This window comes from Oncorhynchus mykiss, chromosome 9 (genome assembly GCF_013265735.2).
Source record: "Oncorhynchus mykiss isolate Arlee chromosome 9, USDA_OmykA_1.1, whole genome shotgun sequence".
NCBI lineage: Eukaryota > Metazoa > Chordata > Actinopteri > Salmoniformes > Salmonidae > Oncorhynchus > Oncorhynchus mykiss.
In genome coordinates this window covers 12,102,389-12,118,213 of record NC_048573.1, presented here as the reverse complement: position 1 = coordinate 12,118,213, position 15,825 = coordinate 12,102,389, and the positions used below count along the sequence as shown (strand labels likewise).

Below are 15,825 nucleotides of genomic sequence, written 5' to 3'. Positions count from 1 at the left end.
TGTTTTTTTAAGTTAATTTTGCAACCCTTTAGTGCAGTGGTTCTCAATCCTGGTCCTGGGGACCCAAAGGGGAGTACAGTTTGTGTTTTTGTCCAAGCACTACACAATGGATTCAAATGCTCAACTCATCATCAAGCTTTCATGATTTGAATCAGGTGGGTAGTGCTAAGGCAAAAACCAAACAGTGCTGCACTGCTACCGTGGTCCTCCATTATTGCTGCCGTATGATAGGTAGGAAAAGGAAGCAAAGGTGTCATCTGAAAATATAACTTCACAAAATGTCTACTAAAAAAAGTTTTAAAAAAAAAGGCATTTCAGTTTCATAATAAAAAATAGTTGATTTTATTTATTTCTCTCTGTGTAGCAAAACTAGTCATCATGGATACATGCGGTTATTTACAATCAGCAATACGCATGTTTATTACGATATAGATGCAAGGTACAGCTAGACATAGAGTACATAGATCAGAACAACATCCTCGTACAAGACTTCAACAGGGTTTTATATCTGGTACGTCATACGCCTATAAAGTCATCTTTTAGCTATTTTAGATTTTTTTATACTTTTTTTCAATGCTTGTTAAGTTCATCAAAAAGAAGCAACACATTTTAGATGCAGGTACATGCAGCAGAAACTGTCTGTCTGTCTGTCTGTCTGTCTCTCTCTCTCTCTCTCTCTCTCTTCAGTCATCCCTAACCCTTTCTGTTTCCCTCCCTCTCTTTTCGTCACAAAATAATTATAAAAAAATGTTTCAAAATGAAAGTCATGTTTTAGGTCCCTCCCTCCTTTCATGACTTTCTTTAACATCTCTCGCTCTCTTTTTCTCCTACAGCAGATACCTCACAGTTAGGGAACTTTAGTATTGAGTAGCAGGTTTTGAAGGGTGAGTCTGTCCCCTTTGATCAGTGTTCCTAGTAAACGCTGAACCTGTTCAAATATCAAATGAGTTCAGTTCAACGAACTGGAACAGTCACCAGGGGTGCATCCTAAATGACACACTATTACCAATAGTGGCCTAACCCTAACCCTAACCCTAACCCTAACCCTAACCCTTGATCAAAAGTAGGGCACTATGTACGGAATAAGGTGCCATTTCTTTAATCAAAGGTAGTGCACTATGTAGGGAATAAGGTGCCAAGTCTAAATCTCAGTCAAGCAGAACACACATATCAAATCAAACACCACTCCCAATGTTCCCCCAGTGTTTCTCCCCTCATCTATTCTGTAGAATAAGGGATTTTTCGCTAGCGTCTGTGGCATCAGTCACATTGAAAATGGTTTCACTTTGAGATTGTCTATGCTGTGTATGGGTTCGTCTCAAATGGTACCCTTTTCACTATATTGTGCAGCGCACTACTTTTGACCAGTGCCGATAGAGCTCTAGTCAAAAGTAATGCACTATGAAGGGAATAGGGATCCATTATGGGATGTGCCCTTGTCTCGGCTGTGAGATTGCCACATGGTTAGTTCAAGACTTAAACGTGACAAAATGGGAGTTTGTTGGGGTTTGGTTCCCAAGGCAAGATTAAATGAGTAAGGATTTGGAGGTGATTAGATATTGATTTCCTGTGACACCGGGGAGATTCTGAATCCCAATCTCTTTGCAGCCTCTAACGTCATAAACAGAGCCATATTTGTTTCTCTATGGTAGCACAGCGTTTTTTTATTTTCCCTTTTCTCTTCTCATATCACTCATTCATCGGGAGCGAGGGAAGATTCCTTTCCAACTCAAGTCAGTTTCATTGAAAAATCCCCGTACCGTTTTTCTATTTGTGAATCGAATATTCTAATTCGTTCTCTGAATCGACTTGAGATGGAGTGGAATTGAGATCACAACCCCATTTTACTCCCTACAAGAGCGTCAATCGATTAAATTCTACCCCCTTAACAAAGCTGACCGCCTTCAGCAAGACGAGAGGGAATTCATAATAATAAGGGAATATAAAACTGTATTTCAGTATTTTCAACTTCTTTTCATTAAAATCACTTTGTCTTAGAAATATTTGGAATGTATGAATATGTAAATCTTAGCACTGCTTTGTAAAAAAAAAAAAAATCTAAATAAAGTACATTACAAATACAGAAGTAAAATCATCAAAGTGTCTGCAGAAGGGCAATTTACATTAAAATCAAACAATATGCAAAAATATTATGACAAAAAAAAAACAGAATTGATAAAAACAGACAAGTAACACTCAAATGGGAAAAAAAGACAAAAGAAAACATATTTGGTCAATATTGACAGTCTTGGACTGCATTATGGCAACTTACCAAGGGTATCAATGGAGGTGGGCTTTTCCTCCTGTCCTTTAGATTAACTGCTTCTATCTGTGAGTTCTTGAAAAGGTGCAATTCAATCTTTTTTTACAAGTTGAATTTTCTACAAACGATGTATAACTAGAACGATCATGTAAATGCTCATTTAATAATAAAACCTAACACACACATGTTGGTAAGGCTTAATATCGATGGGGCCTCTGCTCCAATAGCAATGGCTAGTCTTTCGGAATATAAACATGTTTGACTGCACATTTTGGTTCCAAACATTGACATCTGAGTATTTGTTAACACCTACAAAACTAAAAAGTTTCGAATGAAGGGCAACATGGTTGTCAGGCTGCTTCATAAATGGCACCCTATTACCCATGTAGTGCACTACTTTTGACCAGGGCCCCTAGAACTCTACACTACATAAGGAATAGGGTACTATCTGGGAATCACCCTCAATGTTTAATGTCCTCTGAATGATGCTGATGCTCCCTCATATCCATCAGGATTCCATGATGACATGGTGAGAGTCGTTGTTCCGGGAGTTCTATTGGAGAGTTCTGTAACTTTTATAGATCTATACACTGTGGGTTTTGTGCCCCTCTTGAATTCATTTTGGACCATGACCCTCAGTTTCTCATGTGATCATCCAAAGTGGAGGAATGAATGGATGTCTCCTCCTATATATCTCTCTTCTATCTGCAAGTTTGTTTTATACTCGAACGAAAGCCAACCCCCTTCCCCCCCCTGCTAAATGACATTTTTGTGTTGCATTTCGACCAAAATCAAGCTAAACAGTAAAAAGACACGAGACTCAAACCCAGAAACAAAATCAAAAGTAAGCGGTGAGGAAAATATACATTCCATTGTTACCTCTTCCTCCCTTTTTCCCCTCTCTCTCTCTCTCTCTCTCTCTGTCTCTCTCTCTCTTTCTCTCTTTCTTTCTCTCCTCTCCTTTCACTGATACATTCTGGGTCTGGGTTTCATAAAGACCTGTTGAATGTAGTTCTCTAGGTCTTCGTCACTGTCTTGCTGCTGCTGCCCCAACTCCTGCATCCCATAATAATCTTGGTCCCGGGTCACTAGAGGCGCTGGGGGCGCTTGGTAATAGTAACCATGTCGACGTCGAGGCTGAAACTGACCCCTGGGAGGCGACGACCGGGGTTTGGCCATTGGGATGGGGAGGTGGTTGTATGTCCGGGGGTGTGAGGGGAGGAGGTATTTGGGGTAGTAGAGCTTCTGCCGGAGAGCCACGGGGGGATTCCTCGGGCGGGGTTGTACCCAGGGACGGTACCTCCTCTTGGGAGGGAAGTCAAAGTCGTAGTCCAGAGAATTCGACAGGAGGTCATTGAGGGAGGATTTGGCGTAGTAGCGAGGTTTGGGCTTGGGAGGGGGGAAGTAGAGGGGGTAGTACCCTCGGTAAGGCCTCTGTTGGTAGAAGGGATAGGCAGGGTAGTTGGAGGAGGAGGTCCGAAAGGACTTGTGTCGTGGTTTGATCCAGACGTTTGGGTCTTGTTTTGAGGAGGATATGTCCATGAACCAGGCCTTGAGGGGGTTGATGGCTGGAGAAGGCTGATTCAGGGTGGGATTGCGTGGGGCCGAAGGCTGGGTGTCGAAGGCGGCGGCTGCTGGGGGAACTAGGGGTCGTTGCTGGGGTCGTTGCCAGGGTAACATCTCAGGAGTGTCTTTCTTCTTCTTCTTCTCAACGTCGCTGATGATGTCGACAATGTCGTCTGCTGGGAGGTGGAGTTTACTGGAGATTTCGATCAGCTTATCGATGGTCTGAGGATCAATATCGTCATCCTCGCTGACCACCTCCTCATCAGAGCGCTTGTCCTCGGCTGCGTTGGACAGCAGGGTCTTCTTGTTCTGGTTGGAGTACTTCCCTTTGTCCTGTTTAACCATGTACTGCAGGAGCATGTCTGAGGCAATATCCGCCAACTTCTCCTCCTCAGCTTTGGCCCTCTGCGCCTCCTTCGCCTGCCTCCTGACCTCCTCCTGCTCCTCCTTCGCCCTCCTCTCCTCTTCCTGGGGGCTCAACACCTCCTCCTCATCTTCGTCTCCCTCATCATCCTCCTCATCCTCAGCCGTTTGGTGAGCCAGATTGTCGTCAAAGTGGTCCATGAAGTTGCCACCTCTATAAGTGGGCATGTTCAGGGCTTTCTGAGTCTCCTCCTGCCATTTGAGCTTCTTCTTGGACATGGCTAGTGGATATCCTCCTTTCGCTTTAGGTTTTATCTGGTTGTCCATCAGGGCTTGGTCTGTGTCATGTTGGTTGTAGCCCCTGCTCTCCCTCTCTCTCTGCTCCTGGGCCTGGGACTCCCTCTCTCTCTTGTTGGCTGTGTTGTAGTTCTGTAGTTCCTCCAACATGGTTTGGAGGTTCTGCACCTCCTCTGGGCTTAGCTGCTCCTGCTCCTCTTGTTGGATCTCCTGGGAGGTGGGAGGTCCCTTCTGTGCCTCCTCTCTGGCCCCTACCTCCTTTACTCCCACCTCCTCCCCTCTTCCTTCTACCGTCGGAGGTTGTTTCTCCTTCACAGGAACAGTCTGGCTGGTGGTACGGCTAGTCACCTTCTCTGTTAGTCTTTCTTCCTCCTCCTGTGCTCTCTTCCTCTCTTCCTCCTCCTCCCTCTGTCGCTCCTCCGTGCCCTGCTCTGCAGCGGCGGCCATCACCAACTCGAGTTCCTCTCGACCGTCCCTGTCTCGGTCCGCTCCCTCCTCCAACGCAGCTCTCACCTCCTCTCCCTTCTCCTCTTGACTTTCCCTCTCCTCCTCCTCTCCTCTCTCCTCATCCTTCCTCCCATCCTCCACACCTCCGTTCATCCTCTCCCCGTGCGGCTTATTCATCGCCTCCAGCAAAACGGCCGCTAATGTTTTGGGGTCCATGTCTCCGAAAAGCTCCCCCTCCTCTTCCTCCTCCTCTGCTCTCTCTCTCCGTGGAAGTCTGCCCTTCTTCCCTTCCTGCACATCCCTTTCTCCCTCTGGTAGCCTAAGCCCAGGAGGTGGGGGAGCATGGCTGTCACTGGGGCTGTGTGTCTCAGTCGGCACAGGGACGGAGGTGGCAGACGGAAGGGTTAGGGTGAGTCCCAGCAGGATGACCAGTAGGATAAGGGCACTTGTGGCGAATTGGCTCTGCGTCATGACCACACAGAACGGACGTGGGGGTGGAGGGGGGGGGGGGGAGCGAGGAAAGGTGATGTGCCTGGAAAGAAATGGGGAGAAAGAGAGAGAGGAGGGAGAGAGAGAGAGACAGAGAGAGAGAGATTTATGTTTGGATGGTAAACATTGGTGAACCAATATAGAATTTGAATTTTATGGAATCCCCTACCCCTGTACAATGTAAAGTGTTTATCTATAGTGAAAGGTTTTACAGGGATGATACAAATTGTTTTGTGGTTTAATGAATCTATATCGTATACAGTTCAGTTGAGGTTCTCTCCTCTTTTTAAACTAGGTAGTTTCATTGCCAATAAAACCATTAGCTCACAGCATTAAAGTGAAATGTATTGCTGGAAGTGAGTTGGCCTGTGTAAAGGAATGACGACGTGAACCATTGAAAATAGCCCAAGTGGAGTTGTCAAAGTCAATACTCATCTAGCAGTGAAAACATTTCTCAATTTAGGTTGTCACTACCCTGCCCATTTCTACAATTGATCTTCTAAAATGTGATTTTAAACCTAACCCTAACCTTAACCACACTGCTAACCTTAGACCTAACCTTAACCTTTAAATGAAGTCCAAAAAGCACATTTTTGCTTTCATTAATTATTATGCTATAGCCAATTTTGTATGTGATAACTAGCGGAAAGCAACTCAAAATCGTTATTTACAGTCTAGCCATCTGGTAAGCCTAGACACTATCAGTAGTCTATACATGTTTCCCCCCCATAAATATCACACATATAATAGGTAAACCACTATATTCATTCACCCTCTGTGCAGGTCAACAAATAACATAAATTGTGCAGAGACCCACGCAAGATGGCCGACTAGTATGACACAGTTTGAAATGGTTTATCAATGTATTTTCCTCAACACTTAGTAACATAACATTTTAGCAGATGCTTTTATCCAAAGCGATTTGCAGTCAAGTGTGCATTAATTTTACATATGGCGTGGTCCCAGGAATCAAACCCTCTATCTGGACGTTGCCAGCACCATGCGCTACCAACTGAGCTACAGAGGACCACAGCTCAAAAAGCAACACTCCGCAACTATAGTTAATCGGATGTTCATATACAAGGTAAGCTAAAACAACTAGACTTGGCTGGGTGTCTGTGAATGGGCATGCATGCTTTTCAAGGTAATAAACCATTCATTTAATTCCATGGCACACATTAATTGCTTTCACAACAACACCTTTCATGTCCAAATTGGACAAGTTGGATTTTCCTCAATTTAACTTTTCAGCTCTACACCATGTTTTTCAGCTTTATACCATAGCGTTATTGAATACTCCTTTCTGATTGGCTTGAAGGGCATTCTTGAGCGTGCATTGATCCCCTTTAAATAACGCACGGTATATATTTGCATGGTAGATTTCGATGGCTATAGCTAATTTTTACAAGTTTTGTTTGCGCTGCGTTTGAAAGCAAAAGTAGAATTGAAAACAGTATTGGTATTGTTGAATTAGATTTTCATAATAGCAAGCAAGCTAGGACTGATACTTTGGTTAGCTAAACTAGGAAGTCTGTTTGTTTGGTTACCATGGCAACTACTGTAGCTATCTAGTAAACTTACTAGCTATTTTAGTGGATGTTGAACACATTAATACCGGCAAATAAACACATTTTATGGCAAATGTGTTCAATTATACCCCATGGTATATAATCAACTAGGGGCTCTGAGTTCTCTGGAAAAGAATGCAACTCTGCGGAAGGTCAGTTCCACTCCGCTAGCGCGTTGTGGAACACACCGTGTCATTCATTATTTTCCATAGAACGCAAAGCCCCTCGTTGATTATCCCTTACACATAATTTATAGGCCTCGTTCGTCGATTCGGGTTAAACCGTTCGATTAGACATATGCTGTACAGTTTTTTTAAATACATATTTTCTCGCGCCTCCACTCTTCTAACAACAATTTAATAGTCTCAGTGTCTCGAGCTGGTGCTGCAAGTTTTAATGTGCCTTTCGCATGTGAACTCAGAAAGAAAGCGTTCCAAGGCGCGTTCCTCGCGACGCTGCTATAGGGCTACAGAGAACTATTAGCAGAATTGTTAGACTTGTAAGGTCATTTATATCTGTGGCCATGGCAACAACAGATTTCACATTGATCATGTTGCATTTTGTAGCCTATGCAGTATAATATCGATCCATAAATGACGTACCCTAACTGCTCAATGATTTAAGATTAATGTTTTTCTGTCTCTGAGAAATATAACAAAAAGCATGAATAGATTGATCAGATATTCAATCACAATTGATAATCTCCTTTATACGAATCCTTTACAGCCGCAACACTATCAAACATAACCCCATTGGATCTAACCACTGGAGCGTTGCAGCTATTTATAGTCCTAGAATCTAGATGCGATTGAAAAAGGATATAGGCCTACAAGATTAAAGGATCATGATGCCGCATTGAAGTGCGTCCCAATGGCACGCTCAGCCTATTGACAATATGGTGCACTACTTTTGACTAGAGTCCCATGGGTCCTGGTCAACAATAGCGCAGTAAATAGTCAAGAGGGTGCCATTTGGGACCAGTATTGAGGTTTGACCCCTCGCTCATTATAACACAGATGGATCAGTGTAATCCACAGAGAGAGATTAGGAAACAATCTACAACGACCTGGCCTAATGAGGCACCATCCATCTCACTTCCCATTGAGACTGATTTTCCCTAATATGTAAAGTTCTGCGTGTGCAAATTGTATAGAAAGAATCTATATCACCTTGCAATTATTGTATATCCTTTGCAGTCTTAATTAGTAACTTTGTCATAGGCTACTTACTACTTTAGCTGTGTGGTTTAATTATTTTTTTTTTTTTTAATTTTACCTTTATTTAACCAGGCAAGTCAGTTAAGAACAAATTCTTATTTTCAATGACGGCCTGGGAACAGTGGGTTAACTGCCTGTTCAGGGGCAGAACGACAGATTTGTACCTTGTCAGCTCGGGGGTTTTGAACTCACAACCTTCCGGTTACTAGTCCAACGCTCTAACCACTAGGCTACCCTGCCAGTGGTAGGCTACACTTTGTACAGTCATCAAAAAGCATATTTTAACCGCCTCTCTTCTTTCTCTCTCTCAAAGTACATTAGTAATCCGATTTTAAGGAGCCCTATCTCGCCATAATCTGCTCTGCACCACGCTTCTACGACCCGGTGGAATTTCTCTCTGTTGCTTCAAAATTAAAAGTGCAAGAACCACAGTAACATGAGAATGCATGAGAGTACAGAAAAAAAAGCCAAGCAATTGGTGTTTATATACATACAAAATATGCTCAAAAGGATGTTAACTATATTCTAAAAGCTGCATCAACATTGGTTTGACGCGCAAAACCATTATTTAAGGCAGCGGTTCTTTAAAGGGTCACTTTCCCCCTTTTGTCTTTATTTTTGGCAGTTGGTGATGCCATGGTGATGGAAGACTGGGGAGAAGCGTGGCTATGATTGATGATGATGGTTATGACAATTATCACCATCTCCGGTAATCATTGTCAACATTATTATCACAATCGTTAGCCAAACTCATCCAAATCATTCTAATCCACACCCATTTCCTTGTAGGCTTTGCATAGTTCCTATTGGGCTTTATCTTAAAACAATTATTTTGTAAGCTTGTGTACCAACATTTCTGTTCATAATGTATTTGTTTCAACTAGTATGTCCAACAAAAAGGAAGGTGGATGTCCCAAACAGTAACACATTCACAATGGCCATTTAGATTTCCACCACTTTCTTTTTTAATTGTAGGCTACATGTCAGTTAGTATGTCAGTCATTTTGATCACTTTCAAATGAAGAAATGATGAAGAAGTTTGTCCTTCTTACCTGGAGTCTTGTGATGAATCCAGAAGCGCAGTCTGGTGTAGTTATTCTGTCACTCCTCAAACCTCTCTCTGACTCAGCTTCCTACTCTATAACTCAATACACCAATGTTTTCCTAAAACAAATAAAGCTCTGTATGGTTCGGAAGCGTCTGTATAAAGTACTTGTTGTTATTTTTCGCTTTAGGTTTCCAACTCCTACTGTTGTGTGTGTGTCTGTTTCAGTGAGTATTTTCAGAACCGCGGACAGCGCCGCGTCTTTATACGTCCGCCCTCGCTGCCCACGTGACCCAATGTCAGCGTTTCCCCCCCATTGACGTCAGCAAGCTTTCATTGATAAGAATTTTAGCTTCGATCGAACGAACCAACGAGCGTTCTGGCTCTGCCACACTGCAGTACCCTGATGAATGAACGGAAGCGGGGTGAATGAAATAGTATTTCTCCCGCTGGAGGGGGAAGAGGGAGAGGGAGATAGGAGGTTTCTCTCCCCCAGATGTGGAGCCTGTGTGAACTGAATACTGACACAGCGTGAGCATTCAGGGGTTTGGTTGTTATGACAATATCAGAATATCGAAGTATGATTTCAAAGCGAAAACAGGGTCACTTGACAGGCAGACGTCATGTTATTCAGGGCCGACCCTAACTTTTTGGGGGCCCTAAGTGAGATTTTGTGAACCCCTTCTCTTCATTTTGCCATGAGGCATAGAGAAAATGTTGTGATTTTAAAGCAAATTGGGGCGGTTGAGGGCCCCCCTAGCGGCCGGTGAGCCTAAGCGACCCCTTATATTGCTTATGCCCAGGGCCGGCCCTGATGTTATGATTATGATTGGTGAAAGCAATAATACTGAATCATAATAGAAGATGAACTCGATTTTATTTAAAACTGAGACAGAGATATGTAGGCCTAAACCATCCCTTTCTCTATTTTAGACAGCTGTCATAACATAGGGTATAGAAGTATAGGCCCACCGGTCTAATTTGAAGTGTTTGGGCACTTTGCCAGCCCAGTGCAGTGCGGAGGAATCTCTCCCACTGGAGCTTGCCTTGCCAGGCTTGCAGTTGCATCACTACTCGCTGTCTCACTTACCTCCGCCAACCTTCCAGTCAACTGTTGCTGGCTTCTGTCTAGTTGTGTGTATTGTAGGGCTCCTAGTGCGAGCTGGCCACGCACTTTAGACCACGGGGGCAATTGGTGAATTAGTTTAGCATGTTTTTTTTTTTTGTCCAGTATAGGACTTATATAATTGTATTTCATTTTAGTGCATGTGTAATGACAATAATATATTGTCTGTTGTTTATCAAAATACAAACGACAATTTATAGGCCTATGTATTGCATGGGCTGAGGAAATAGAACTCCAAGATTACTTGATTACATTCTTTATTTATATAAATCCCCCATTCAACTGATGTGTCTAAACCGTTCACGTGACCTCGGAGGAAGTGCAAAAGATAAAACACATTAAGAACGGTGAACGTTATTATCTCTCGAGAAGCAGGTACTTCCATTTACGTTTTACTTCTAATGAACTGCTGTGGGACACTAAATTAACTCACAATCCATCGAGAGGCATAGCCAGGGCTGTAAACAATTGCCTGGGGGCACTTAAGAAAAGAAATAATGGCACTGCCAAGACTATAAAGGTTGGTTAGAGGTGTGTGTGTGAGAGTGTGTGTGTGTGTGTGGGAGAGAGAGAGCGCGCGAGAGAGAGAGAGAGCAAACACAAGGTTGTCTTCACCATAATGTACCTATTAAGTAAATTAGGCCTGTGTCCATTCTGACATTATCAACGCAGGACTAATTTACTATCTACCTGCTCCTCGGCCCTTTGTTCTTGTGCAAACATTATGCATTTCCAAGGCGTGCACTCCTGTATGGAGAGAACAATCCAATCAAATTGAAGGATAATTGAATCTGATGGTGGGGCTGGCTGCAATGAGTGGCGCCAGTCTGACTCTTTCAGTGATTGGACACGGATGCATGTGAGAGGGAGAAGGTTGTGTGTGTGAGGTTGTGTGTGACACTGTTCTTTATGTGCGTGTGTGCTTGCATGTGTAGGCCTGTGTGTGTGACACCACTGTGTTCAGTGTGCGTGCGCGCGTACGTGCATAACGGCCTGCATATGTGTGTGTTAACAGCAGAGATAAATTAGGCCGATAATCGGGAGCTAAAGGGGCATATTTTCCTATAACCGTTGAGCATTACCGTATGCCACTCAACATTAGAGCGCACGGGTTCGGTGTTTTGCAGCATCCTCCTTTCACCGCAGTGACTCACCTTCTCTAAAGATGCCCGCGTGGACGCTTTGGGACATGGGTTGGATGATATATGTTTGAAAGTGAAGTCGAAACTAATTCTCACATTTGGTAGTTTAATATGCCTAGCTATAGGCAGGCCAACTCTGTAAACAGAAATAACACTACTATTCTCAATTATCTCAATAGTTTAACTAGGCCTATAGCACAGGCCTGGTTAGAGCGTTGGGCCAGTAACCGAAAGGTCGCTGGATCGAATCCCTGAGATGACAAGGTAAAAATCGGTCGTTCTGCCCCTGAGCAAGGCAATTAACCCGCACTTCCCCGTGCGCCGAAGACCTGGATGTCGATTCAGAGGGTTTGGGTTAAATGCGGAAGACACATTTCAGTTGAAGACATTCAGTTGTACATCTGACTAGGTTTCCCCCTTCCCTTTATAGCTATAGACAGGACAACTCTGATTACCTAAGTATAGGGATAGGCGTATAATGTGTATTAGTTAAATGTAGGACCTTCGCATTATCATTATTATCCTTATTTGTGTGTAGTAAATATAGGCTATAGCATCATTATATGTTGTTGGAAGTCTTTTCACTATGCCTTCCAATTTCAGTTTTAGTTTTTGCATCGTCAGCTGCACGGATCAGCATCATAAGGACTGCCATAATCTGCACCCACGGTGTCTCCCTCTGCATCCTGCTGCTGCTGGCCCTCACACACCGCACCGGGATGGGTCTCCTCCTCCAGTTTAGTCCGCATTGATTAGCTCATCTGGCCAGTAGAGAGTGAGGAACCGATGGGGAGGAGGCTGGCGAGCAGTGTTGTTGTTGAGGTTGTCTGTCGCGGCCGCAGTCGAAATAAATCACTGCATCCGCGAGTTGTGTGCGTCGCTGTGTCAGTTCTGTCTGACTGGCATTTCGCTTGAAGTCTGTTCAAAACAAAATATTGTTGAGGATGCATTATTTGTCTATAGGCCTACTGATTGATATTGCGCATGAATGGTGCACGCATTCTTAAACGAGCGCACTAACTCTTCCTCGTTTTTAATGAAAAAAAACAACCTATTTTACAAGCACTGACTATTTTGTCTGAATGTCACAATGACATAGGGGGTTTGTCTGTATAGTTTCTGCCTTTGATCAATGGCGTCTTGCTGCCTGACTGTATTCCTTCTGGCACCAGACATCTCGCGCGCATTATGTCTTCAGTCAGGGAGTTCCATTAATGGATGCCGCATTCCATTCACAAAAAAAACTCCGCCGGCTTTACACCGCAGGCGGACCGTGGTTTAAAGAGGCATAGGCCTACATTCATATCTTTCACTCTCGATTAAGGTCCCTTTCCTAAATGCATCCGTTATCGTACATTTAGTCTAGTCTAGTTGCTGTAGTGATATTTTTATTGTTATTTGTATTCTATTTGCTCAGCATTAAACCGGAATCGTTTCATGACTCACATTTGTTAGTGATCATTGGTGTCTCCCCGGATTATATTGCATTTAAGTAGCCTGATAACCTAAATCTGGTTGGCTATATGGGGGGATTAAAAACAGCCCATTCAAATGTTTATGCAGCGGAACAAAACAGAATCCAAGGCAGAAGTAATGTTCTATTCGCAGAGTCATGTGGTTGTGTCCATGGTGCTGCCTGTGCCAAAGCTTTTCATTAGCGGGCTAGCCTGCCTAATCAAATATCCCCGGGTTTAAATGATTAATTCAATGAATCATGAGACATCATTTCTATTAATTTAGGATAATACAGAGACATTAGTATGGTTTTTGTTGTCGGTTTATATTGTTCGAGATGTTTTGTGTTCAGTCCAGGTCATTTCCGTTCAGAACAGTAGATTTGTCATCATCGCGCCAGTGACTATGAGTGCTTTGCGTTGGCTTGATTGCTCGAGTCTCGAACTCCAAACAGCTCCCTAATACCAGGGGCCGTTAATTATAGGTTGGGTGCCTGCTGCACAATATTTTCCATAATGTCGCGTGGGTGGTTCTAGGCCGTAAAAACAACTCAACCTTTCTCGTTCATCACTTCACTTCCGCCCTTTGAAGCAGTTGGTGGAGAATGCCACGTGCCAGGTATAGGCCTGTTTTAAACAGAAAACCAGGCGCGCTGCCTGCTGCTGCCATCGCTGTGCGCATCAGGGGCGAAGGTGGTGACGGATCACTGCCGCGTTCGACTTTGAAAGTTAATGAGGCGGGATTCGCTCTAGCAGCGGTGTCCCCCTCTTGGCTACATCAATCTCTCTCGCGCGCAAAGACATTCACAACGGAATACCAGCCCCGCGCGAGGCGAGGTGTGTTTATCTGTCTGTTTTAAATGAATCCATTTATAATCTCGAGGCAGTCAGTATGCATCAGTATGACAACAACCCGTGGGAGGAATGCCCTTATAGGTTTTGTGATAAAACGCGCGCGGGACCGGGGAGCGTCGGAGAGATTGGCCGCCCACGCGCACTGTCAAGACGGTGATTTCTGTTTCCCTCACTCAGCCAGAAGAAGTCAATGGTTATTTAGTAAAGCCTACGCGGTGCCTCCCCCACAATAACCCTTAACAAGAGTACCATTTCAACAAGTTCTGGAGTTAAGAACTTTGATATAGCAGGGCCACGTTCGGTTGCCAAACATTGTAGAACGTAACATATCGAAATTCCAGGAATAGAACCGACGTGATTCGTTATTCTACATGTCAGAGGAATGTTTGTTCTACATACACTATAAAGGGGTTACTGTGAATTTGACAGTAGTTTACAGGCAGCTTGGTGGCAAGTAAAAGTCTGTATTTTATAATAGTACTCTTGAGTACTCTTGTGTAGTGACACAGTGCAATACTGTAAAATTGTACTGTAAATAAGTAAATGCTATGTAATGATAATGAATTAATAAATGGATGAAATTCGTTGAGGGGTTTGTATTTCACATTACCTTACTGTAATTATTTTTTTTCACCTTTATTTAACTAGGCAAGTCAGTTAAGAACAAATTCTTATTTTCAATGACGGCCTAGGAACAGTGGGTTAACTGCCTGTTCAGGGGCAGAACGACAGATTTGTACCTTGTCAGTTCGGGGGTTTGAACTTGAACCTTCCGGTTACAGGTCCAACTCTCTAACCACTAGGCTACCCTGCTGCTTGTAAGCGTTTGGTCCACGCAGGTTGGCTCCTAGGTGAAGCGTTTACAAACATTACAGCATATTAATTAATAGTTGGTGTTTTATACCACTGGGACTTCAAAGGCCTTAACAAAGGCTTCCAAACTGCCATAAATGTCAGTGACTACAGGCCAAAACAGACCCAAAGGACAATGCAAAATGCTCAACCATTTAAAGTTTCAGACTTGCTGCTACACCAATTTGTCCCCTATACATTATAAATGTATGAGGCACTACTACCACATAGGAGTTAAATTGGTAGGCATACAGCATCCTCACTCATGGGTGCAACAAATATAGTCTCTTAGAAGGCACGCCTCAAAATGTGTTAATATGTTAACCTTAGTGGTCAAATGGTTTTTGGCGCTCCAAAAAATATGGTACAGTTCTGTATTCTTTGGGGTGGAATTCACAGTACCATTCGAAATGCAGCAATTCTTTCCCACCCACAACATTTTCCCACAATGCACCATCATTTACAGTATGCTGCGTTAAAATGAGTATATTACTGTTGATAATACAAACAATTGCTTTATAATTTACAGTTTTCCATCACTGTGTAGCATTTGTATCTGAACGATTCACAACGGTGTGTCCTGATGGATTACGCTCCAGCGCGTGCCCTTCACATCAGGGCTAAAGTGAAAATTATCAGATATATTCACCATCTAAAATAAGGAAATTACATTGTGCCTATGATCCCCATTCATAGTGATTGAGGCCAATATAGCTACATTTTCAGAAATCACCTAACAACTGGGGTGCATGGGAGTTTAGATGTCTGCAAAGCAACTGACAAACTTTGATTTGGGAGTGAACTGTAACTTGAATTACGCAATAGACAAATGAAAAACAGAGTAGCCCAGTCAGTCATGTTCTAGTTGTTGTAAGCATAGAATCTCTTCTATGGTTTAACTGAGTGACTAATTCCACATCACAGTGATGATTATTAAGTAGCTTCTTGGCTTTCTAGACTGATTGGGAAGTTAATGAACCTGCTACCGATGATTAGGCCTACATCAACCACAGTAATAGCTCTCCTGTTTGTGTGTGTGTGTGTGTCTGTGTGTCAGTGCGTGCGTGTGTGTCTTTGTGTGTGCGTGTGTGTCTTTGTGTGTGTCTGTACGTGTGTATCTGGGAGGTTGGGGGGGGGGGGG

At 43.4% G+C, this 15,825-nt stretch overlaps 1 protein-coding gene across 1 annotated transcript; it reads right to left on the bottom strand.

The window, feature by feature from the left end:
* Positions 1 to 326: 326 nt before the first annotated feature.
* On the bottom strand, positions 327 to 9,650 carry LOC110531456 (neurosecretory protein VGF-like). The gene is made up of 2 exons (XM_021614665.2): positions 9,263 to 9,650; positions 327 to 5,468 (listed from the first exon to the last, which is right to left on the bottom strand). Exon 2 carries the CDS (start codon positions 5,405 to 5,407, stop codon positions 3,227 to 3,229), a length of 2,181 nt encoding a protein of 726 aa, XP_021470340.2. The 5' UTR covers positions 5,408 to 5,468; positions 9,263 to 9,650; the 3' UTR covers positions 327 to 3,226.
* Between the last annotated feature and the right edge of the window lie 6,175 nt (positions 9,651 to 15,825).

Coding starts and splice junctions, on each gene's coding strand:
- LOC110531456 (XM_021614665.2), bottom strand. CDS start 5,407: ATGACGCAGAGCCAATTCGCCACAAGTGCCCTTATCCTACTGGTCATC.